General features: G+C 41.9%; 1 protein-coding gene across 1 annotated transcript; it reads left to right on the top strand.

Moving 5' to 3' along the window:
* The first annotated feature begins 230 nt into the window (after positions 1–230).
* Positions 231–3250, top strand: TIGD2 (tigger transposable element derived 2). Its single transcript, XM_080931982.1, has 2 exons — positions 231–458; positions 616–3250. Exon 2 carries the CDS (start codon positions 1423–1425, stop codon positions 3001–3003), a length of 1581 nt encoding a protein of 526 aa, XP_080788108.1. The 5' UTR covers positions 231–458; positions 616–1422; the 3' UTR covers positions 3004–3250.
* Positions 3251–19671: the final 16421 nt, after the last annotated feature.

Here is a 19671-nt window from a genome sequence, read left to right as displayed (position 1 = left end):
CATGAAATGACCCTGCGTCGCCCTCTGCTGGCCTCAGCCATGAGCCACATGCTGGGTGTCCGGAGGCGGAGCATCGACCAAGCCCCGCCCCTCCTCCAAGAAGCCACGCCCCCAGCGGGCTCGCCCGCGCATCCCCGCCCCCTCGCCGACAACACGTTCCTGCGGGGGCGCGCGCGCGCACCTAATCCCCTGCCTTCCGGCTTGGCCGCGCAGCTCGGTTGCGCGCTCACTCTGCGGCGGCCGGCGGGGTCGCCTTCGCTGCTGACTTCCTCTGCCCGCTCTCGGTTCTGGCCGGTCAGGCGGAGCGATGCCCGCACCCCGTTTCCCGGCGTCCCGAGCGCCCGGCGACCATTCGCCCGCTGCAGGGCTGCGGCCGTGACCCCCTGCCTCCGACTTTGACCCAGCGTCCGGTCCGGAGCTTGCTGGCCGGCGGGGAGAGGCCCTGGTAGTGTCAGGAGGTAGGCTCTCAGCTCCCGGGTGGTGCCTGCGAGAGTTATTTGTCTGTTACCTGTCAGGTTGATAGGTGGAGATGTCCTAGACACAGTTGCAGGGGTAGGTATGACTAATACCGTGGGCTGATACTGAAAAGAGAACGTGTTTGGTATTTTCCTATAGGTTTCAAAGGCTCGAGTACCTCTGCCGCCCCAGCAGCTACTTCTGTGGTCCTGGAGCTCATCTTCCACCAGGATTACTGTATGGTCTTCAGCGAGCCCACCACCCCCTAGTTGCAGCCTTGGGTCCTGATTTCCACCAATGAAGTTTTTTTTTAATCCTTTCTTGAATCACGTGACATTACTTCTTGTCCGTTTCCCTTTCTGTTACGAGATCCATTAGCTATAAGTTCTTGTTGATTTAAAGTACTGAGTTGTTAGCCTGTCCGCTTAGACGCCGACAGCTCGCCTCTGCTAGTTCTGACTTTCCTAGGTACTCACCAAGAGTCCTTGCTCTGAGCACAGCATTCACTCCCTTGGCTGTCTGACAGAGACAACAACAGTCAGGCAGCAGGGTTTCCTTCTGTTTTTCTGTCCGATAAGTGTGCCAGCACAAGTAGAACTGTTTCCTTGAACATAGCATAAAGAAGAAGAAGAAGAAATCCCGTGGTAATGGCAAAAGTTGATCATCATGAGAATGTTTTAGAAACCTCAGTGGTAGGGCAGCAGTATTGATTCAACTTAGAGCTTCCAGTAAAGCTGCAATTTATAAAAAAGAGCCAGGAGGAAGAAGAGAAAATAGAGTTACCTGGAGCTGTTGACCCAGGAACAGGTTAAGTTCTAAAATGCAAATGAAAAAAAAAATCACACTTTCTTTGAAAATTGTGATACCATCCAAGCTTTAGGGAACAGCTGAGGACTTAAGCCTTCATTTTCTGGTCTTTTTGTGTTCAAACCCAAGTTGTTAATTGTCTAAAATAATTAGGCTAAAATGCTGGGGAAACGTAAACGTGTGGTCTTAACAATTAAAGACAAACTTGACATTATCAAGAAGCTTGAAGAAGGCAACTCCTTCAAAAAACTTTCTATCCTGTATGGAATCGGTGAATCCACGGTTCGTGACATTAAGAAAAACAAAGAAAGAATTATAAACTATGCCAACAGTTCAGATCCGACTAGTGGGGTGTCCAAACGTAAATCTATGAAGTCATCGACATATGAGGAGCTTGACAGAGTCATGATAGAATGGTTTAACCAACAGAAAACAGATGGGGTTCCAGTGTCTGGGACGATCTGTGCAAAACAGGCTAGGTTCTTTTTCGATGCCTTGGGTATGGAGGGTGATTTTAATGCCTCTTCTGGGTGGCTTACCAGATTTAAGCAGCGCCATGGTATTCCAAAGGCTGCTGGGAAAGGCACAAAAGTGAAAGGTGATGAAAATGCCGCCAGTGAATTTTGTGCTAACTTTCGGGAATTTGTGGAAAGAGAAAATCTCCTACCAGAGCAAATTTATGGTGCTGATCAAACTGGATTGTTCTGGAAATGTCTGCCAACCAGGACACTGGCTTTCGACACTGACCAGAGTCCTTGCGAATATAGGACGAGCAGAGAAAGAATCATTATTATGTGTTGTGCAAATGCCACGGGCTTACACAAGCTTAATCTTTGTGTTGTGGGAAAAGCAAAAAGGCCCCGTGCATTCAAAGGGACTGACCTTTCAAACCTTCCGGTCACGTACTTCAGTCAAAAAAGTGCGTGGATCGAGCCATCTGTTCTCAGACAGTGGTTTGACAAGTGCTTTGTGCCCCAGGTGCAGAAGCATCTGAAATCTAAAGGGCTTCGAGAAAAAGCAGTTCTACTTCTAGATTTCCCCGCAGCGCATCCAGCTGAAGAACCGCTGAGCTCAGATGACGGCAGGATAATTGTGAAATACTTGCCACCAAACGTCACAAGTCTAATTCAACCTATGAGCCAAGGAGTTCTAACCACAGTCAAAAGGTATTACCGAGCAGGACTTATCCAGAAATACATGGATGGAGGAAATGACCCAAAGACATTCTGGAAGAACTTGACAGTGTTGGATGCAATCTACGAGGCATCAAGAGCCTGGAACCAGATACGAGCAAATACTATAACCAGAGCGTGGAAAAAACTTTTCCCTGCCAATGAGGAAAATCCAGGTGTGGGCATCGGTGAAGGAGCCATTTTGGCAGCTAACTTAGCAACAGTTTTACAGAACACGGAAGACTGTGAGCATGTTAACATTGAAAACATTGAGAAGTGGTTTGACTCTCGCAGTAGTGGTTCAAGCTGCCAGGTGTTAGATGACATTGTAGGCGCTGCAGACCGCACAAAGGTTGCTGAGCAACAAAAGCCTTCTAGAAAGACGAGGAGGGCAGAACTAAATCCAGAGAAGCATATTAGCCATAAAGCTGCACTTGAATGGACTGAAAATTTGCTGGATTATCTAGAACAACAAGATGACATGTTACTCTCTGATAAGCTGGTATTGCGGAGGCTTCGGACCATTATAAGAAGAAAACAGAGAATACAAAGTAAAAGTCATCTATAGTAACCCCCTTCTGTTGCTATGTATTTTCATCTTTGTGACTTTTTGGTCTGCAGTGGAATTTATCTAAAGCCAAATAAATGTTACAGAAGACTTTAGGATTAGATGCTGTTTTGGGTTGCTTAAGTAATGGCTCTTTAATGAGCCATGACATGGAATTCACTTGTGAGTGTCTAAACTGTCTTATACTAATTCGATCACAGTGTACTGGAAGCTGGGATATGTTGTGTGCTGAATTTCAGCATGTCTAGTGATGGGAAGTGCACACTGTAGGCACTCAATAAATCTTACTTAAATGGAAATTTGTTGTTTTTTTCTGAGTATCAGTTTGTAAAGTAAACAATATTGGAGATGTGTTCACATACAGAAAGATCAGCAAAGACTTGTAGGATTTTTTCTGTGACTCTGCTGAGCTAGATGACAGGAGTGTAAAGCCTTGGAAACAACATTGCTTTCTGGCAAAATGTGGGCAGCTCGCTATTGAGATTGACCATTTGTGAGTGTAGTAAAGGTAAAGGTAAAACATCCCAAGAGACATCGGACATCAGCCTTATTCTACCTGACCAAAGCTCTTCACTTGTGTGGAAGGTAAACCAGCCTTTTCCACAAATTTTAACTTCCTAAAGATCGAGTTTAGAAAAATGAAAAGGTGAGCTTTATTACCTGCCATCTTTATTCTTTAAAAGGGTGTCAGAAGTTATTAATAAACTCATAGGCATTTATGTAACACTATAAAGTGTGAAAAGTACACTTTTTTCACAGGGTGTATTTTTTGTGAATGCTAAGAATATAAGCACATATAAAAACTGGATCCAGCACATGAACAGGGAGCTGGTATTCCACTGAGCATGGGGGAAATAGAGTGGAAAGGCCTCAACTCGGTGTGTCACCTGACCACAGCCACGGTTCCCTTACCTCCTTAGGAACATAACCCATTTCTCAGAGTTTGAATCAAATGAGTTAACACACGACTTTTCATACTTGGGTGCTAGAAAAGAGTGGAATTTGAGTGTTAGCTTTGGTTCCTGCACTGCAGACATAATGTTTCACAAACAGGCTGAACAGACCCATTTCGAACCCAGAGTGGTACTTTTGCATTAGGAAACTCCTTCCATAGGCAGTAAGGCTGAGGAACACAGCACGTGTAGTTTCAGCAGAATATGATAATTACTTCATTGTAAACTGAAGGGTTAATCCTGACCGAGGCTTTATTGGTTCAGTGTGGAGCTTTGTCTATAGACAGGTAAGTTGCAATAGGAAATGGAAATGGAATTGCTCCTGGTTGTTAGCACGTTGTAAATGAAATACATGTTAGGCCTGTTTTTAGAAGAATAGCTCTGTGAATGCTGGCTATTCACTAGAGCAATAAGCTAGCAGGAAGCAGTACACATAGATTTTATCCAGCTACGTTAACAGGATTGGTGTGAAGACCCAAAGATACATCACAGGAGACTGGTTCTAACAGGTCCGGCCATTCATAGTAAAATTCTTGATGATCAGAGAGGAATTTGGAGCTTTCATGTAACATTTTTTTTTTCTTTCTGAGACTCCCGTGTTTAATTGTCTGTATTTTATTCAGGCTTTAGATTCTATAATGCCTATCCTAGAACACTTCCAGAATCCACTCTGATAATTCTTACTATTAACACGCTTTTCTTAAACTACACAGTTTCACTTACCTGATAACCTTGAAATGGATTTCTATCCAGACGAGTGCTGCAGCCGGAACCAGGCACCAAGTACTAGAAACCAGTGAGGTTTGGCACTGTTCAGGAGAGCTGTATCTTCTAGTTACCTCAGTATTTTTATAGGGCTGGCCAGTTCCTAGATACACATGTCATATCTTGAGCAATACTATCTGCTAAATCACAGGTCCTTTAGAGGTAATTGTTTTCAAAAAAACAAACAAACAAAAAAACCCCAAAAAACAAAAATACCAAAGTGATGATAGAAAACCCTTTCACAAAATCATCCACTAAAATCATCTTGCATATCTTATCAGTACACACTGGAAGCAAGAATAAGGTTGTAGATTTGAAGCACAGAGAGTTTCACTGATCTTTCTGTCTGTGTCCAGCACCTGTGTCTCTGTATCTCAGTTTCTTCAAGCACAAAGAGTACATGGTTAAATAGGCACACTCTAGACATTCATAAACACCGGCCATTGAGCAACCCGATGGCTGCTGAGAATTCTGTTCCTAGGCTCTTCCTAAACAATGAGTCACGCTTCTCTCATGGTGAGTGATTAGGTCTCTGAGGGAGTCTGAGGACCCCAGTTGAGGCTCTAGGCTTACATGCATCTCTGGGATTCCTGCCTGGGGAATGTGCATAGTGGCAGGGCGTTGTTGTGTTCTGCAAACCAGCTAAAAAAAAAAAAAAAAAAAAAAAAAAAAACAGGCAGAGGCTGCCCTTGCCACAGTCTGAGAAATCTGGGCTAAAGGTTCTTCCCCCCAAGTGGTAGTAGGTAGATAGCCCATGTACTATAAGCAGAAATAAAGTTAGCCGTGAACATGTCAAAGGGGAAGTGGAAGAGCAAGTGTAGACTAAGACCTTAAGCACTTGCAGCGACAGCACTGACCTCTGGGACTGATGAGGTTTGGATACCACTGGATCTGACTAGTTCAGCATTTGCTGAGTTTACACCTGTCACCTGTATCCCAGAGAGGCTGTTGCAGACCTCAGTCTCCTCTAGATATCCCACATTACAGGAAACACTAGATTATCTGATAAAGATTAGTGAAGGAAGGTAATTTGCCCAAGACCGCAGTTACCACGGTCCAGGAAAGGAAGAGAAGTTGGGCAGTGTGGCCTACTTAGCATGGCTGCCTCCATGTGTGCCTCTGAGGGTTGAACTGATGGAATCATCTCAGTGCTCAGCAGGACAGCTGGCTCCCTTTAGGAGCCTCTCTGAGGAACTAGGCACGTACCCAGGCATAAGCCTGGATATTGTGCAAATAAACATTTACTTTGGGATCATTAACACCCTTCCAGTGAAATACACTAAACATTTTCAAAGGAAACTAGTGTAGCTGGCTGAGATCCGATTACACATTCACATCTAAGATGAGACAGTTTTCAGCCCTTGGAAAAAAAACTGTAGTCCTCCATATCTGAAGGACACCTTAGGCTTCATGAATCTATGAGTCACACAGCCAAGGCCATTAGAATCGTCTTTTCATTCTGAATCTAGTCATGGAGTTACAGCTGGAATCCCAGCACTTATGAGGAAGCAGGAGGATCTCACTTCCAAGGCCAGCTTGGGCATCATAGTAAGACCTTGTTTTCACAAAAGAAAGAGTAGGTTTGTTGTAATTGACTTGTAGAACACTTGCCAAGCATCCACAAAACCCAAGGTGTGGCCTTCCTACCACAAAAGAAAATCAGAAAGCAATAAAAAGAAACATTTTTAGTATCTGATAACATGCCAATGTATGTAATTGAAGGGCAAGCTGTCTTCAGTATTATACAACGCACACAGCCAAATGTCATTATAGACCTATTAGCCTTACAAAATTCTTGTGACTTCAGGTCCATGCCTTTCATGGTAAATAATTTCTGTTTCCCTCAGATAAAGAGGAGTGACTGGGTTAGGGGTGTTTCTAGCTACCTTTCCCAGTGGGAATCTGCTCAAGGTGTGTTGGGAATACTAGAGTCTTTGAAGACTCTATTTACAGGTATTTACAGGTGGCTTTGAAGAATATGCTATAAATTGGAGGGCTAGAAATGAAAGATGCTCTAAGTATGTAATGAAATGAATAAAGTGTAGTGTTCTCTATAATAGCCATTGTATGGGTTTGTTTGAACATATTTGTTAAAGCTCCTTTCTGCAGTCTTGATTGTGATTTTTCTAGAACTTTAAACATACACCTCGGAAGATTCTTATTTTCACACTAATTATGTGATGAAATTACCAGCCATCAGCACTGTATCTAATGAAATTACTGGGAGATATAATAAGGATTTTTTTTAATTACAGGAGGTAATGTGAAATTCAATCCTGATAGCCTGTGAAGCTCACCTCCACCCAACATGCCTGATTCTCAAGGGAATCATAATTGTGAGCAAAACATGTGACATTCAGATCTTTTTCTAAGACCACCAAAATTGTTAGTTACTTTGTCCTATATTTCAGAATTTTTGATTATCTGAGACTTCTTTATTCACCAAACACAATTACTGTTAGCTCCCCTACCCCCTAAATCAACAGGTTTAAAAAAATTATATTGAAGTAATTAATATAAAAGTCAAGTACATCTTTAAAGATAGGAGTTTTCTTCCTAAACGCCCAAATTTGTGCGCATAGAATTAATGTGTTAATTTAATGACCCTGATTATGTTTCCCCCACAAGGGAATGAGCCCAGGGCTTCATGCATGTGAGGTAAGGGTTCTACCCTTCCTGTCCCAAAGTTATTCTGTAATTTTATTTTTTTGTTCCAAAAATAAACAACAAAGTTGACTTCAGTAAAATTTTCATGGTCTATGTGACATAAAAAAATACTTAAAGTTACTTAATGTTGTGTAATCATATTATAGGCTATTTTAATTGATAACTAGAATAAATGCATTCATATTTTCATTTTTGGGCCACTTACATGTCTAACATGTAGAAAATTTGCATCTTTTCAGAGTAATAATGAGAAATTTTACCAGAAGCATATCCAATACTTGTATTACTTTTCTGTGAAAAATAGAGAATAATTTTTTTATGTAAAAATCATTCACTACTAAATATCATTTGTAGCTAAATTGGCACACTAATTTTCAAAACATTTTCACTAGAGGAAAACACTACTGTGCTTCTTCACATTTGAGACACGTTTTAATATTTGTGTAATTGGGATATTTCTTATAAATGAAATAATACATTTAGTTTTCTTATGATACATGATAATTTAAAGTCTCTGAAATATGAATGTAAAACTGAATAAAGCTTGACAGGATGGGAGAATCCTTTAATTCCAGCACCTTAGAGTCAGCGTCAGGAAGATCTCTTTATGACTGGGGATAGTGTGGACCACATAGCAAGTTCTAGGCCAGCCTATCTACATGATAACCTTGTTGCTTAAAATTAATTAATTAATAATTAAGTAGTTAATTAAAAACTTCAGGTCTTGTCTTTTAAAACTAAAGTCAGATACAAATATTTCCAACTAGTAATTATGTATGAATATGCAGCACTTAAATTTTTTAATAAAAGAATGTTTTTAACTGTATATTTCATAATACTGTTAATTTCATAATCCACATGTTTTACTAATGTAGGAGGAAGGGGAGATTAAATACTGCTAAATTATTAAAAATCTGACCTTTAAAAGCATGCCATTCCATTTTCTTTAAAATGAAGAGCTAATGACTCACAGCTATTTTGTGTGTTCGTGTTTATGTGTGTGTGTGTGTGTGTGTGTCTGTAAATTAAACCTGGCATGAACTCTCTATATTGTTGATGACAAGCTTGTTTCCCCTCTTTATGTCTTTCATATTATCCATATTATATGCTACAATAGGGTTTTCTTGTGTTTCCCCACACATTAGATACCCTGTTTTAGCCCAAATAACCTTCAAATAGAATAAGAACCTCATCCAGGCTTCTTCCAGCCATCTTTAGTCATATCAGCTTGTGAACTCCTCTACACCCTTGTTTGAGATGACCTTGATATTTTGGAGGACTATCATCAAGTATTTACAGAGTGTTACTAATTGTGCTAGTGAGATGCCAAATCTTTTGAGTTCAGACTATTTTAGAGAACCTGACTTACATTTGAACTCAGACAAACTAACAGGCTGGTATCTAGCATTAGTTTCCAAGTTGTCCCCCATCAAAACCCAGCCTCTAGGCTAATCCCTAACAAGACGAGCGTTTCCAGGTTACACCCTCAACAAGACCAGTGTCTCCAGCTTATTTCCCCAACAAACCTGCACCCCCAGGTTACAAGCCCACACCTTCCCTAACCACCAGTGTGGAGGGGAATAGAAATTAAGTTTATGATGAGTCCCAGCTCCATCCAATTATGTTAAAGGCCACAGTTGCTTTCCAATTAGATGCTTGCACATATACTTTTGGCCTGCTACTTACTATAAAGCCTTGCCCCATAGACATTTGGGCTGCCCCACCACTAAAACCATCCTGTATGATGGTGGTATGTTGGGGGACGGGTGAGCTAGCTTGAATAGAATAAAGACCCTGCTATGAGCTGCATCAGATTTGCTTCTGTCTGTTTTTTTTGGGGGGGGGGTTGGGGAATCACTAACATTTCCCTGGCACTAAATTATAAACTTTGGAGAAAGAATTTTGTACTCTCCTACACTATTGTAAACACAAAGAAGCCATGGAGGTGCTATGATGAGTTGTTTTTCTACAAAATAAATGAATATGACAAAGAGATTCCAGTGAAGGTCTGAAAAGCTCTTTTCACATGGAGAATTTTAGCTTGACCTTTAAAAACTCCCTAAAATTTGAAGGCAAGTAGATGGAACTAGATAATATCCTGAGTGAGGTAACCCACATGGTATGTACTCAGTGATATGTGGATATTAGCCAAAAAGCTCAAAATATCTACAATACAACTCACAGACCATATGATGCTCAAGAAGAAGGAAGACCAAAGTGTGGATGCTTCAGTCCTACTTAGAAGGGGAAACAAAATAATCACAGGAGATAGAGGGAGGGAGGGATCTGAGAGGGAGAGAGTTTGGGGAGGGAAAAGGAAGGCAGGATCAAGTGTGGGAGGAGAAAGTGAAGTACAGAGGGTCAGGAATTTGAATGGAGGTGTGTAGCAGTTGGGGATGGAAAAGGGGGACTAGCCACTAGAAAGTTCCAGATGCTGGGATGAAAGAGGTTCCCAGGACCCAACAGGGATGACATTTGCTGAAATGCCCAACAAAGGGGAGAGAGAACCTGTAGAGACCATATCCAGAGGTTAGGCATGGCCCCTGGTTGAGGGATGGGGCCACTTATGCATCTCAAAATTATTAACTCAGAATTGCTTCTATCTAAAGAAAACACAGCCACAAAGAGTAGGGCAGAGACTGCCCCACCTTGGGATTTATCCCATCTGCAGACACCAAACCCAGACACTATCGCTTACTGAGAGGAGTCTGGTATAGCTGTTCCCTGAGAGGCTCTGCCAGATGCTGATGCTTACAGGTAACCATCCTGACTGAGCACTGGGACCCCAATGGAGGAGTTAGGGGAAGGACTGAAGGAGCTTAAGGTGTTTGCAACCCCATAGGAAGAACAACAATATCAACCAATCAGAACCCCCCAGAGCTCCCAGGAACTAAACTACCAACCAGAGAGTTCACATGGAGGGACCCATGGCTTCAATTGCATGTATAGCAGAGGATGCTTTACCTGGCATCGATGGGAGTGGAGTCTGTGATGGTTTGCATATGCTTGGCCCAGGGAGTGGCACTAGTAATGAAAGAGTTAAAATTTCAAGTTACCCCCACTAACCCTGCCTTGAGGACAAGTATGTCTCAAGGCTGAGAACAAAAACCGCAGACCACCTGGTCTCAATAAGGTCTGACTCTGCAATCCTGAGAAAAACTAGTATGAAGGTCAGTGTGCCCCAAAACAGAGTGGTCAGGAGTTGAAACATATCCAAAAGCAGACAGAGTGTGCCAATTTCCAGAGATAGCCAAGGTTGTACCTTGTGCTGTGGCTGGACTTGGTAATGTGTAAGAGTCACCCAGGTGGCACTGGTTTTGAAGGAATGAAGGGTCATGGAGAGCAGCTGAGGCTCGGCACTGTGAGAGGACATGGAAGGCCATTGGTGAAGGTGCAGCCTCAGTGGCAATTAGTGCCCCAGGACTGACAGTGGTGATTTGGAGATGCCAGTACTGTGAGATGACCACCAAGAACAGCAGCAGCAGTGGAGAACAGGCAGCTGGAGCCTAGAAGACAAAGTGTGTGCTACAAAGGGCAGAGCTGGAGAAGTGACTCAAGCCCTTGGAGGAGCCCAGAAAGAAGTTCGTAAGTAGATTCCCAGACACTGGATGGTTAGAGATTGATTTTGCTTGACTGTGACCTGATGTCTTTCCCTCTTGAAGGAAGAAGAGGAGCCCACAGTTTAGAGACTTTGAATTGTAAAAAGACCTTGACTTTTTAAAAGAGACTGAATATTTTAAAGGTATTGCAATTTTAAAATATAAGAATTGGTAAAGGCTGTGGGACTCTATCTAGATCTTGGGGATGAACAAGAAAGTGAGGGTTGAAGCTTAATATTGATTTGTTTGCGTGTCAAGTTGACAAGGGGTCAGTTGTACTGGCTGGTTTTGTGTCAGTTTGTTTGACACAAGCTGGAGTTATCACAGAGAAAGGAGCCTCAGTTGAGAAAATGCCTCCATGAGATTCGGCTATAAGGTATTTTCTCAACTAGTGATCAAGGGAAGAGGGCCCAGCCCATTGTGGGTGGTATCATCCCTGAGCTGGTAGACCTGGGTTCTATAAGAAAGCAGGCTGAGCAAGCTAGGGGAAGCAAGCCAGTAAGTAACATCCCTCCATGGCCCCTGCATCAGCTCCTGCTTCCTGACCTGCCTGAGTTCCAGTCCTGACTTTCTCTGGTGATGAACATCGATATGGAAGTGTAAGATGAACCCTTTCCTCCCCAGCTTGCTTCTTGGTCTAGATGTTTTGTGCAGGAAGAGAAACCCCAATTAAGACAATGACCCAGTGTTAGGGTGGTGGAAGTGGGTGGGTGAGTAGGAGAGCACCCTCCTAGAAGCAAGGGGATAGATGTTGGGATGGGTTTTTGTTGAAGGGGAAATTGGGAAGGAGATATTTCCTGGATCTTCAAATCCCCCCGGTAGCCACAAAACCATACATGCTAGGCAAGAATTCTACCACTGAGTTAGAGTCTCTAACTAATTACTAACTCTTAATGCTTCACAAAGCAAGTTTTATATTTCACCCTTCATGCTAGTAGTTCAGACAAGCCGGTTTCTTCTTTGTTGTTCGTCTTTTTCTCCTCCTCCTCCTTTACCTTCTCCTCTTCATCTCTTTCTTCTCCTCCTCCTTCTAAGTTTTTTTCTTAGTGAAGAAAGTAATAAAATAATTATAGAGATAGCCATTAGAAAACAAACAAAACAACAATAAGCAGCAGCAGTAACAACAATAACAACAACAACAACTGTCCCGCTTCATTTTCGTCCTCAGTGGGTAAAGTCCCCTCCACTAAGCCTGAATACTTGAGCTCAACCTCTGTAACACATTGCTAGGAGAGAACCTTCTTCTGCAAGTTGTACTTTGGCTTCCACACATACTAGTGGTGTTTACACACACACACACACACACACACACACACATACACACACACACACACACACACACACACACACACACACACACACGGATGCAATAACCTAAGGTTTAGAGTTGTTGAACTCCTGGTACAGGATGGTACTGATACCTGGTTTTCTTTTCAGTGTTCTGCAGATTGCTGTTTGTAAGCAGATGAGGGCAGGTAATGACAAGGCTAGAGCCTGTGATTGGACAGTAGAAAAGGAGGGTGGGCACAGAGTTTTTGAGAGGAGAGAAGGAAAGAAGATGGAGGAAAAGAAGGATGACCCAGATCGATGTGGCTTTAAATAGCCACAGGTAGCTATGAATGTCTTATAAGGGATGGATCATTATAGAACAGTTTGTCTTATCTAGGTGGGCAGTTTATATCAATATCAATTGGCTCTGAATGGATAATTATAGAACAGTTTGTCTTATCTAGGTGGGCAATATCAATTGGCTCTGAGTTTATTGTGTGTACTTTTTGTGGGGTGAGAATTTACTGATATAAATCTGATTGATAAATCACAAGCCTCTAGAGTTTTGATTTTACTGGGTCACTGGGAATTGTGACAATAATTACAGGGGTGGATGCTGGAAATGTGAGCAGAGTCCATAGCAACAGTCACAAGATAGATGGTCACTGTGTGTGGGTAGCCACAAAGGCAGTGAGAGCACTGGGGCCAGAGAGCAGCTGGCACTGGCATAGCATGGTGCCTTTTCCATTTATTTTTATTATTTAACACAACAGTGTTCAGACTCAAAATCAGGACTATTTACCTTTTAGGCAAGCACATTACCACTGTGTACCTTAGGTTTCATCTTTCTGTCTCCAGAAATCTAAATAATATGAGTGAAAATCTATCAGAAAAAGTCTTCTGCATTCTTTTCTCTCATATTAAAATATCTTTTCAAACAGAAAACAAGGCAACAGCTTTTTACAGTCACTAGAACTGAAATCTGTTTCAAAGATGATGAAACTGTTTTTTTTTTTTTTTTGCTTTTTTTTTTTTTTAATTTTAGTGCAGCTGATGCTGGGTTAAGAAATACAGTAGTCACTTAGAGCGGTACTTCATAACAGGAAGTGGATATGAAAGGAGGAAGTGGACATGAAAAAAGTCAGACCCTCTCTTAAGATCTACCTCCTACTTCTAGTTGTACAAGGCAGACAATAGGACTGTTTTCCAAGTATGACTCTTGACTTGGGAGTGTTTGCTCACACCCTTTCTTCTTCCTAGTAACCACTTTCAGCCTTTCCTTCTAACCATCCCTCCTGTTCTCTGAGACTCCCTCACAACCTGCAGAACCTCTCTCTACCAGAAACCCCCAAACCACCACACTTAGGTAGGACTCAAGAAACCCACAGCTACCACACATGGTTAGGACCCAGATTGGGTAACAGCAACCAAGCAATCAACACCTACCAAAAACAATGAGATGCTACTGGGGACCATGGTGGTGTCCTGGCCTGTGCTGCTACAAGGGGCCAATTCTAGGTCCATGGTTCTGCAGTAGCAGGGATATGCTGCCACCGAAGGTCTGGTGGACATTCCTAGACATATTGATATCTGAGGCTGTGAAGAACTGACCCCACCCATCATCTGGGCATCTCTCTGGCATCAGGAAAGCAGAAGAGATGACCTCACCCATAGGTTGCTACAGTATTCAGGAGAGCAGCCTTACACATTGTGGAAGTTGTGGGTCATCTGACCGCAGCTCCTAGGATACAAGCATGGAAGAGCTGGCCCTACCACTTGTTTTCCATGCAGTGGCACAGAAAAAAGGAGAGAAACCCTCTTTCCTCCTCACTCCTTACCATCTGCAGCAGGCCAGAGGCTAGGTTCTGGGATTTTGAGAGCTGGACAGCTGTCTCAATCCCTCAGTAGCTGCAGCACTCTGCAGAGTGGGCCCTGCACCTCCCTGGGCAGCACGGTAGAACTGACCCTGATGGCAGGGGTATGGGTGAGCTGGACTTGAGGGTGTGAGAATGGGACTTGTTTGTAATGTATATTGGCAAGGAAGAGATACCCTCCACATTGGCCCTGGCCACATAGCAGGAGAGCTGGCCTTGAGGTCCTCAGAGCAGGAGAGTTGTCCCTGCCCTTCCCCTGCTGAAGTACTCAGGAGAGCAGACCCTGCATCTCATCTGGGCAACAACACAGTAGAGCTGGCCTAGGATATGGGGGTTGGGGGTGAGCCAACCCCAAGAGTATGAGTATGAAAGAACCATTCCTGCCTCTTGTTTGCTGTGCAGTTGTATCACTGAGGGAGAGATTCCCTGCTCTTCCTTTTTGCCTACTGGCAGCAGGTGAGTCGGCCCTGATGTAGTCACGAGAGCCAGAGAGCTGTCCCTGCCCATCACCAGGCCCGAGGGTGTGAGCATGGGAAAGTTGGCCCTACAACTTCTCTGCTGTGTAGCATCACGGGCAAGAAAGAGATGCCTTCCTTACCCTCACTCCTTGCCACCTAAGATAGGTAGGGAAGCTGGCTCTGGGGTCATGACAGCAGTAGATCTAGCTCTGTCTCTTACCAACTGCAGCACTCTGGAGAGAGGGCCCTGGATGTGGGGGTTGCAGATGAGCCTGCCATGTGGGTGTGAGCTCAGAAGAGCCAGCTCTACCACTTGTCTACTGGGAGGTGGTGCAAATGAGGGAAAGACTCCCTCCTGTTGCAGTAAATATTAAAAAATAAAAATGGCTTATCTCTTTATCGGCCCCGCCGTCTCACTCTGCAGGCCTGTTTCTAGTACGGAGCTGGCGCATGGCTTCTGTCTGTCATTTGGTCCGATCCGCCACTTGGGTCACACTCAGGTTCACAGGACACCCATCCCTTGGCAGTTTTCCTCTGCCTTCCCTATTGCCTCCATCCGGGAGTGTTTCTTTACCCCAAATTCCAACAGAAACAGAACTGAAATGCCTGATAGCTTTTCATACAGGTTTATATACTTAATTCTCAACCCACAAACCCTCTCCACAACAAGATTTCATCAAATAGACAAAGATATATAAACTGCCCTTCTATATGAGATATAAAATCTATAAAATTCTTAAATGTTCATAACTACTTGACATTAATAAAGCCCACCTGGATCTAATTCATCCTTCTGGACCTCCATTTTGAAACTCCTGTCTCAATTCTCTCCTGTCCTCTGACCCCTGACCCTCTCTATCCACCTCCCTTATTCTGCCCAGTCACTGGCTCTCCTTTATTTTACTAATTAAAACTGGAAGGTTCAGATGAAGTCACCTCATGAGTATTTGACTAGGCAACCCTTCTCAGGGAAGTGAATTAGCATCGGAATATGAACAGCTTTAGGACAATCTACACCCTCCCCATCATTTCTTGACATCTATGGCAGGCAGGAGAGCTGCCCCCCCATTTTAATGGAAATTTTTAGTTTCTCTCCATCTAGGATGTTGCCTGTGGGCTTTCTATAAATCATCTTTATTATAATGCAGTGTGCCCCTTATATCCTTAGTCTCTATACCTGTTATCAAGAGATGTTGGAATTTTGCCAAAGACCTTTTCTGCATCTAATGATATAATTCCAGTGTTTCTGTCTTTTAGTCTCCTTATGTGATAGATTGTTTTTATTAAATTATGTATACTTTGAGATTCAGCCAACTTGGTCATTGTTAAATATATATTTAATGTGTTTATGAATTTGGTTTGGAAGCATTTTATTGAGAATTTTTACATCTATGTTTTTAAGGGATATTAGTCTGTAACTTTCTTTTTTGTTGAGTCTTTGTGCAATTTTGATATCATGATAATAGTGGACTCAGAAGAGTTTTTAATTTGAAAAATAATATGAGGATTATTGTATTAGTTTTTTCTTGAAGGTATTGTAGAATGCCACTCTAAAACAATCTAGCCCCAGGCTTTTGCTGCTGCTGTTGTTGGTACATTTTAATTACTGTTTGTTTTTCACTAGAGGATTTGGGTCCATCTGTTAAGTTGAAAATATCAAGAAACACATTTATTTTTTTTCTTTTTAGATTTTCAAGTTTTGAGAGAAAAAATTTAAAGTACATTGTTTTGATTCTTTGAACTTCCTTCCTATTGTATCCCCCCCTTTTTTACTTTCTTTATTCATTTCCCTCTCCCCTTATATATGCTTTCCACTCTTGCTTCTTCTGCCCCAACAGACAAGAACAAAAAAGTCTCATTGTGGAAGCTGTAGTGTGTTACATTGTGTCTAACAATATACCCTTTGATTCACACTTCTTTGTATGCAAATGTTCATTGGAATAACTCATTGGTCTGGTACGAGGCCTGTGACTTTTGCTACTCTATCAATACTGGATCCTCACTGGGACTCCTCTTAGGTATTCTTATGTTTCTCTGTGTCATAGAGATCTTTTAGTTTTGGATCTGTAGAAACAGCCCCTTCATGTACTCCAACAGTTCACTGACTGTGTAGATGTTGGGTTGGGCCAATTCAGAGCCCTGGATTTGGGGCTGAGATATATCTGAACTGGTTGGCCTACTGGCTGTCCTACTCCTCTCACAATCATGGCTGGCAATTTTAGTGGTTGAGAGTCTTAATAATGGTCTCCAACTATTACAAAGAGATGTTCCCTTGATGATGGATTAGGACTGTACTTATTTGTGATTATAGGGATAAATATTCAGAGTATAGTTGGGGATTATGCTGGATTAGTAAAGTGGTGGTTTACTAAGGCCCATGATTTCACTATCCCTGGATAGTTGGCTAGATTACTAGTACTGATTTTTATCTTGTTGAGGAGGTCATAAGTCCAATGAAAAATCTGCTGGTTACTGGCAAAGAATACATGTCACTACTGTACTCTTAGTCTACCATATAGGACATTGTTGTAATTTTTGGGCATCATAACTGGCTAGGGATGCCAGTTGCTTCCCCTTTGAAAGCTCGCATGGTGTCCTGTCATTTCCAGCCAAGGGACCTCTGGGGCATGTAGAGTGACTTCAATAATAAGGTGTTACTGTTTAGCTCTGGAGGATAGCAACTAAAGGCAATCGTAATAGTATATATTTTGGCAGTCTCTTAGACAACCTTGACCAACAAACCAAAAGAAAGCTTCTTATGTATTGGGGTTTTTGTTACGTGATCTCTGGTCTTTTGGCAAAAGTATTGCTGATCTTTTTGTTTTTTTTTTTTTAACTGTTTATAGAAGTTTTCTGGTAGAATCTTAGGAATCTCTAATGTATACTATACTTCACTTACAAATATTCTTCTTTCCCTACTTGTATTTTTTTAAATTTCTAACTTGCTCCAACTAGTGTTTTGAATACAATATTAAAAGGGAATGGGGATAGTAGAAATCTTCTCCACTTATCTAATTTATAATTTATAATTACTTCTAATTTATAATTACTTCTCTTCTGGTTACAGAATTTTTTCTGGTCAGTTTTCAGCATCTAGTTCTGAGATGCTTGCTGTGAGTTTCCTGATAGTGAAGCCTACTGGATGTACCATAGGGCCAACTACCAACTTGACAGGATTTTTATTTTTTACTTTTTTTCTATAAATATGTATTTTCCTTGAATGTATATATGTGCACTACATTCATGCCTGTTTCTGAGGAAGACAGAGGGGTGTTCAATCTCTGGAACTGGAGTTACATACTATTGTGATCTGCTGTGTGATTGCTGGATATCAAGCTCTAGTCCTTTACAATAGCATCAAGTGCTCTAAACCACTTAGCCATCTCTTCAGTCCTGAGATTCTTTTAAAATGGTATTTTACCACTCCTCTGGTAATGACAGTGTTTTCCCATGTTGCTCCTCCTCTTTGATGCATGCCTTCCTTTCTCTCTCTCTTTTTTTCCTCTTAAAAATTTCAATTATCAAATATAATGTAGATTTTTCTGACACTTTTTATTATATATGAATCTTAGTCACTGTTCTTTTGCTGTGAAGAGACACCAAGGTGAAGGCAACTCCTATAGAAGAAAACTAATTGAGGGTTTGCTTACTGTTTCAGAGGCTTAGTTCCTTAACGACATGGCGTGGAGCATGGTGGCATTCACAGTCCTGGAGCAGTAGATGAGAATTACCTCCTGATCTGCACGCAAAGGGTGTGAAACTCTCTGGACTTGGCATGTGCTTGTAAAACCTCAAATGCCATCCCCAGTGACATGCTTCCTCCAACAAGGCTACAACCCTCTAATCCTTTTAATCCTTTCAAATACTACCACTCCCTGTTGACTAAGCATTCAAGTAAATGAGCCTATGGGAACCAATCTTATTTAAACAACCACAATATGGACCCAGTCATTCATTCACTGGGCACTAGAAATTCATCAAGCTCCCTAGTATCTCTAAGATGATTCTGTTTTTCTTGTTCTGGTTTTAAATTATTCTTTACATTACTAATACAGATTTTTGGTTGGTTTATTTTTCCTGATAGTTGTTATTAAGCTTTCCATAGTTGTTTGAATACTGTAGCTGACCACTCCTGTGTGTTATCTAACATCTTGAATCAACCATAAAGCCCATTCCATAACATTGTTATTCAGTGAATATTGTCCTGTTTGGATTTTCACTATAAACATATAGTGAACATTTATGAAAGTATTGGTTCTCCTGATTGTAGGGGTGTTGGTAGTCATCTCAAGAATTGATGAACTCATTCCATAGGTTGTTCAAATAACTGGACATGAGGAAAAAATAGAAACAGCATACATATTCATAGAGAAAGCCAAAGTAACAGCTTTTCAAAAAATAGTTTCCTTAAGAATGGGAGAGATCCCAGAGCTGATAGTTCTTGGTGTCAAATCTAATTCTAGGTTGATGTTTTATGGGGCTCTAGGGTCCTCGTTTTTCTTCTATTGATTTTCTTTAGATAGCCCCATCATTTTTTTTCCTTAGTCTTCTTGGAACAAGAAGCCACCATCTTAGGGTGGATGGTCTCATTTTCCCTGTCTATTTTTGTCCCTCTAACTCTTGTTCATATCTCCTTTCACAGATAGATTAGCTTGTCTTGCTGATTCATGATTAGGAAGTATCAGTATAGGAGAGAGGATGCCTGTGGAAATGGCTCTTTGGGCTGGTTCAGGGAACTGGTATAAAATTCTAATAGGCAGTGCATCTGAGGTCTTATTTAGAAGACCATTTGTAGTCTGATAGCTTTGCTATGCTAGCATAGCCTACCTTTCATAACTTATGAGGATGGGAAGGTAAAAATGCTTTGCAGACAGAATACTACTGTTAAAAGAAGTCTTCCGAGGAATGACATTCCTCCAGTGATAGAAGAAAATATCCCCTCCCCCGTCTATGAAGTGAGACATAGTTTTCCATTCTAGTTTAGACAAAACAGCACTAAAGGAGTAAAAAGGACATTAGAAGCCAGTACAGAAAGAATATATATGTGCAGGGTAGGGCTGGACATTCCCTGAAAAGTCCTGTG

This window comes from Micromys minutus (genome assembly GCF_963924665.1).
Source record: "Micromys minutus genome assembly, chromosome: 18".
NCBI classification, from domain to species: Eukaryota; Metazoa; Chordata; class Mammalia; order Rodentia; family Muridae; genus Micromys; species Micromys minutus.
This window is presented reverse-complemented; position numbering and strand designations above follow the sequence as displayed.

Excerpts from the sequence above, each read along its gene's own strand:
- TIGD2 (XM_080931982.1), top strand. The coding sequence starts at position 1,423 with ATGCTGGGGAAACGTAAACGTGTGGTCTTAACAATTAAAGACAAACTT.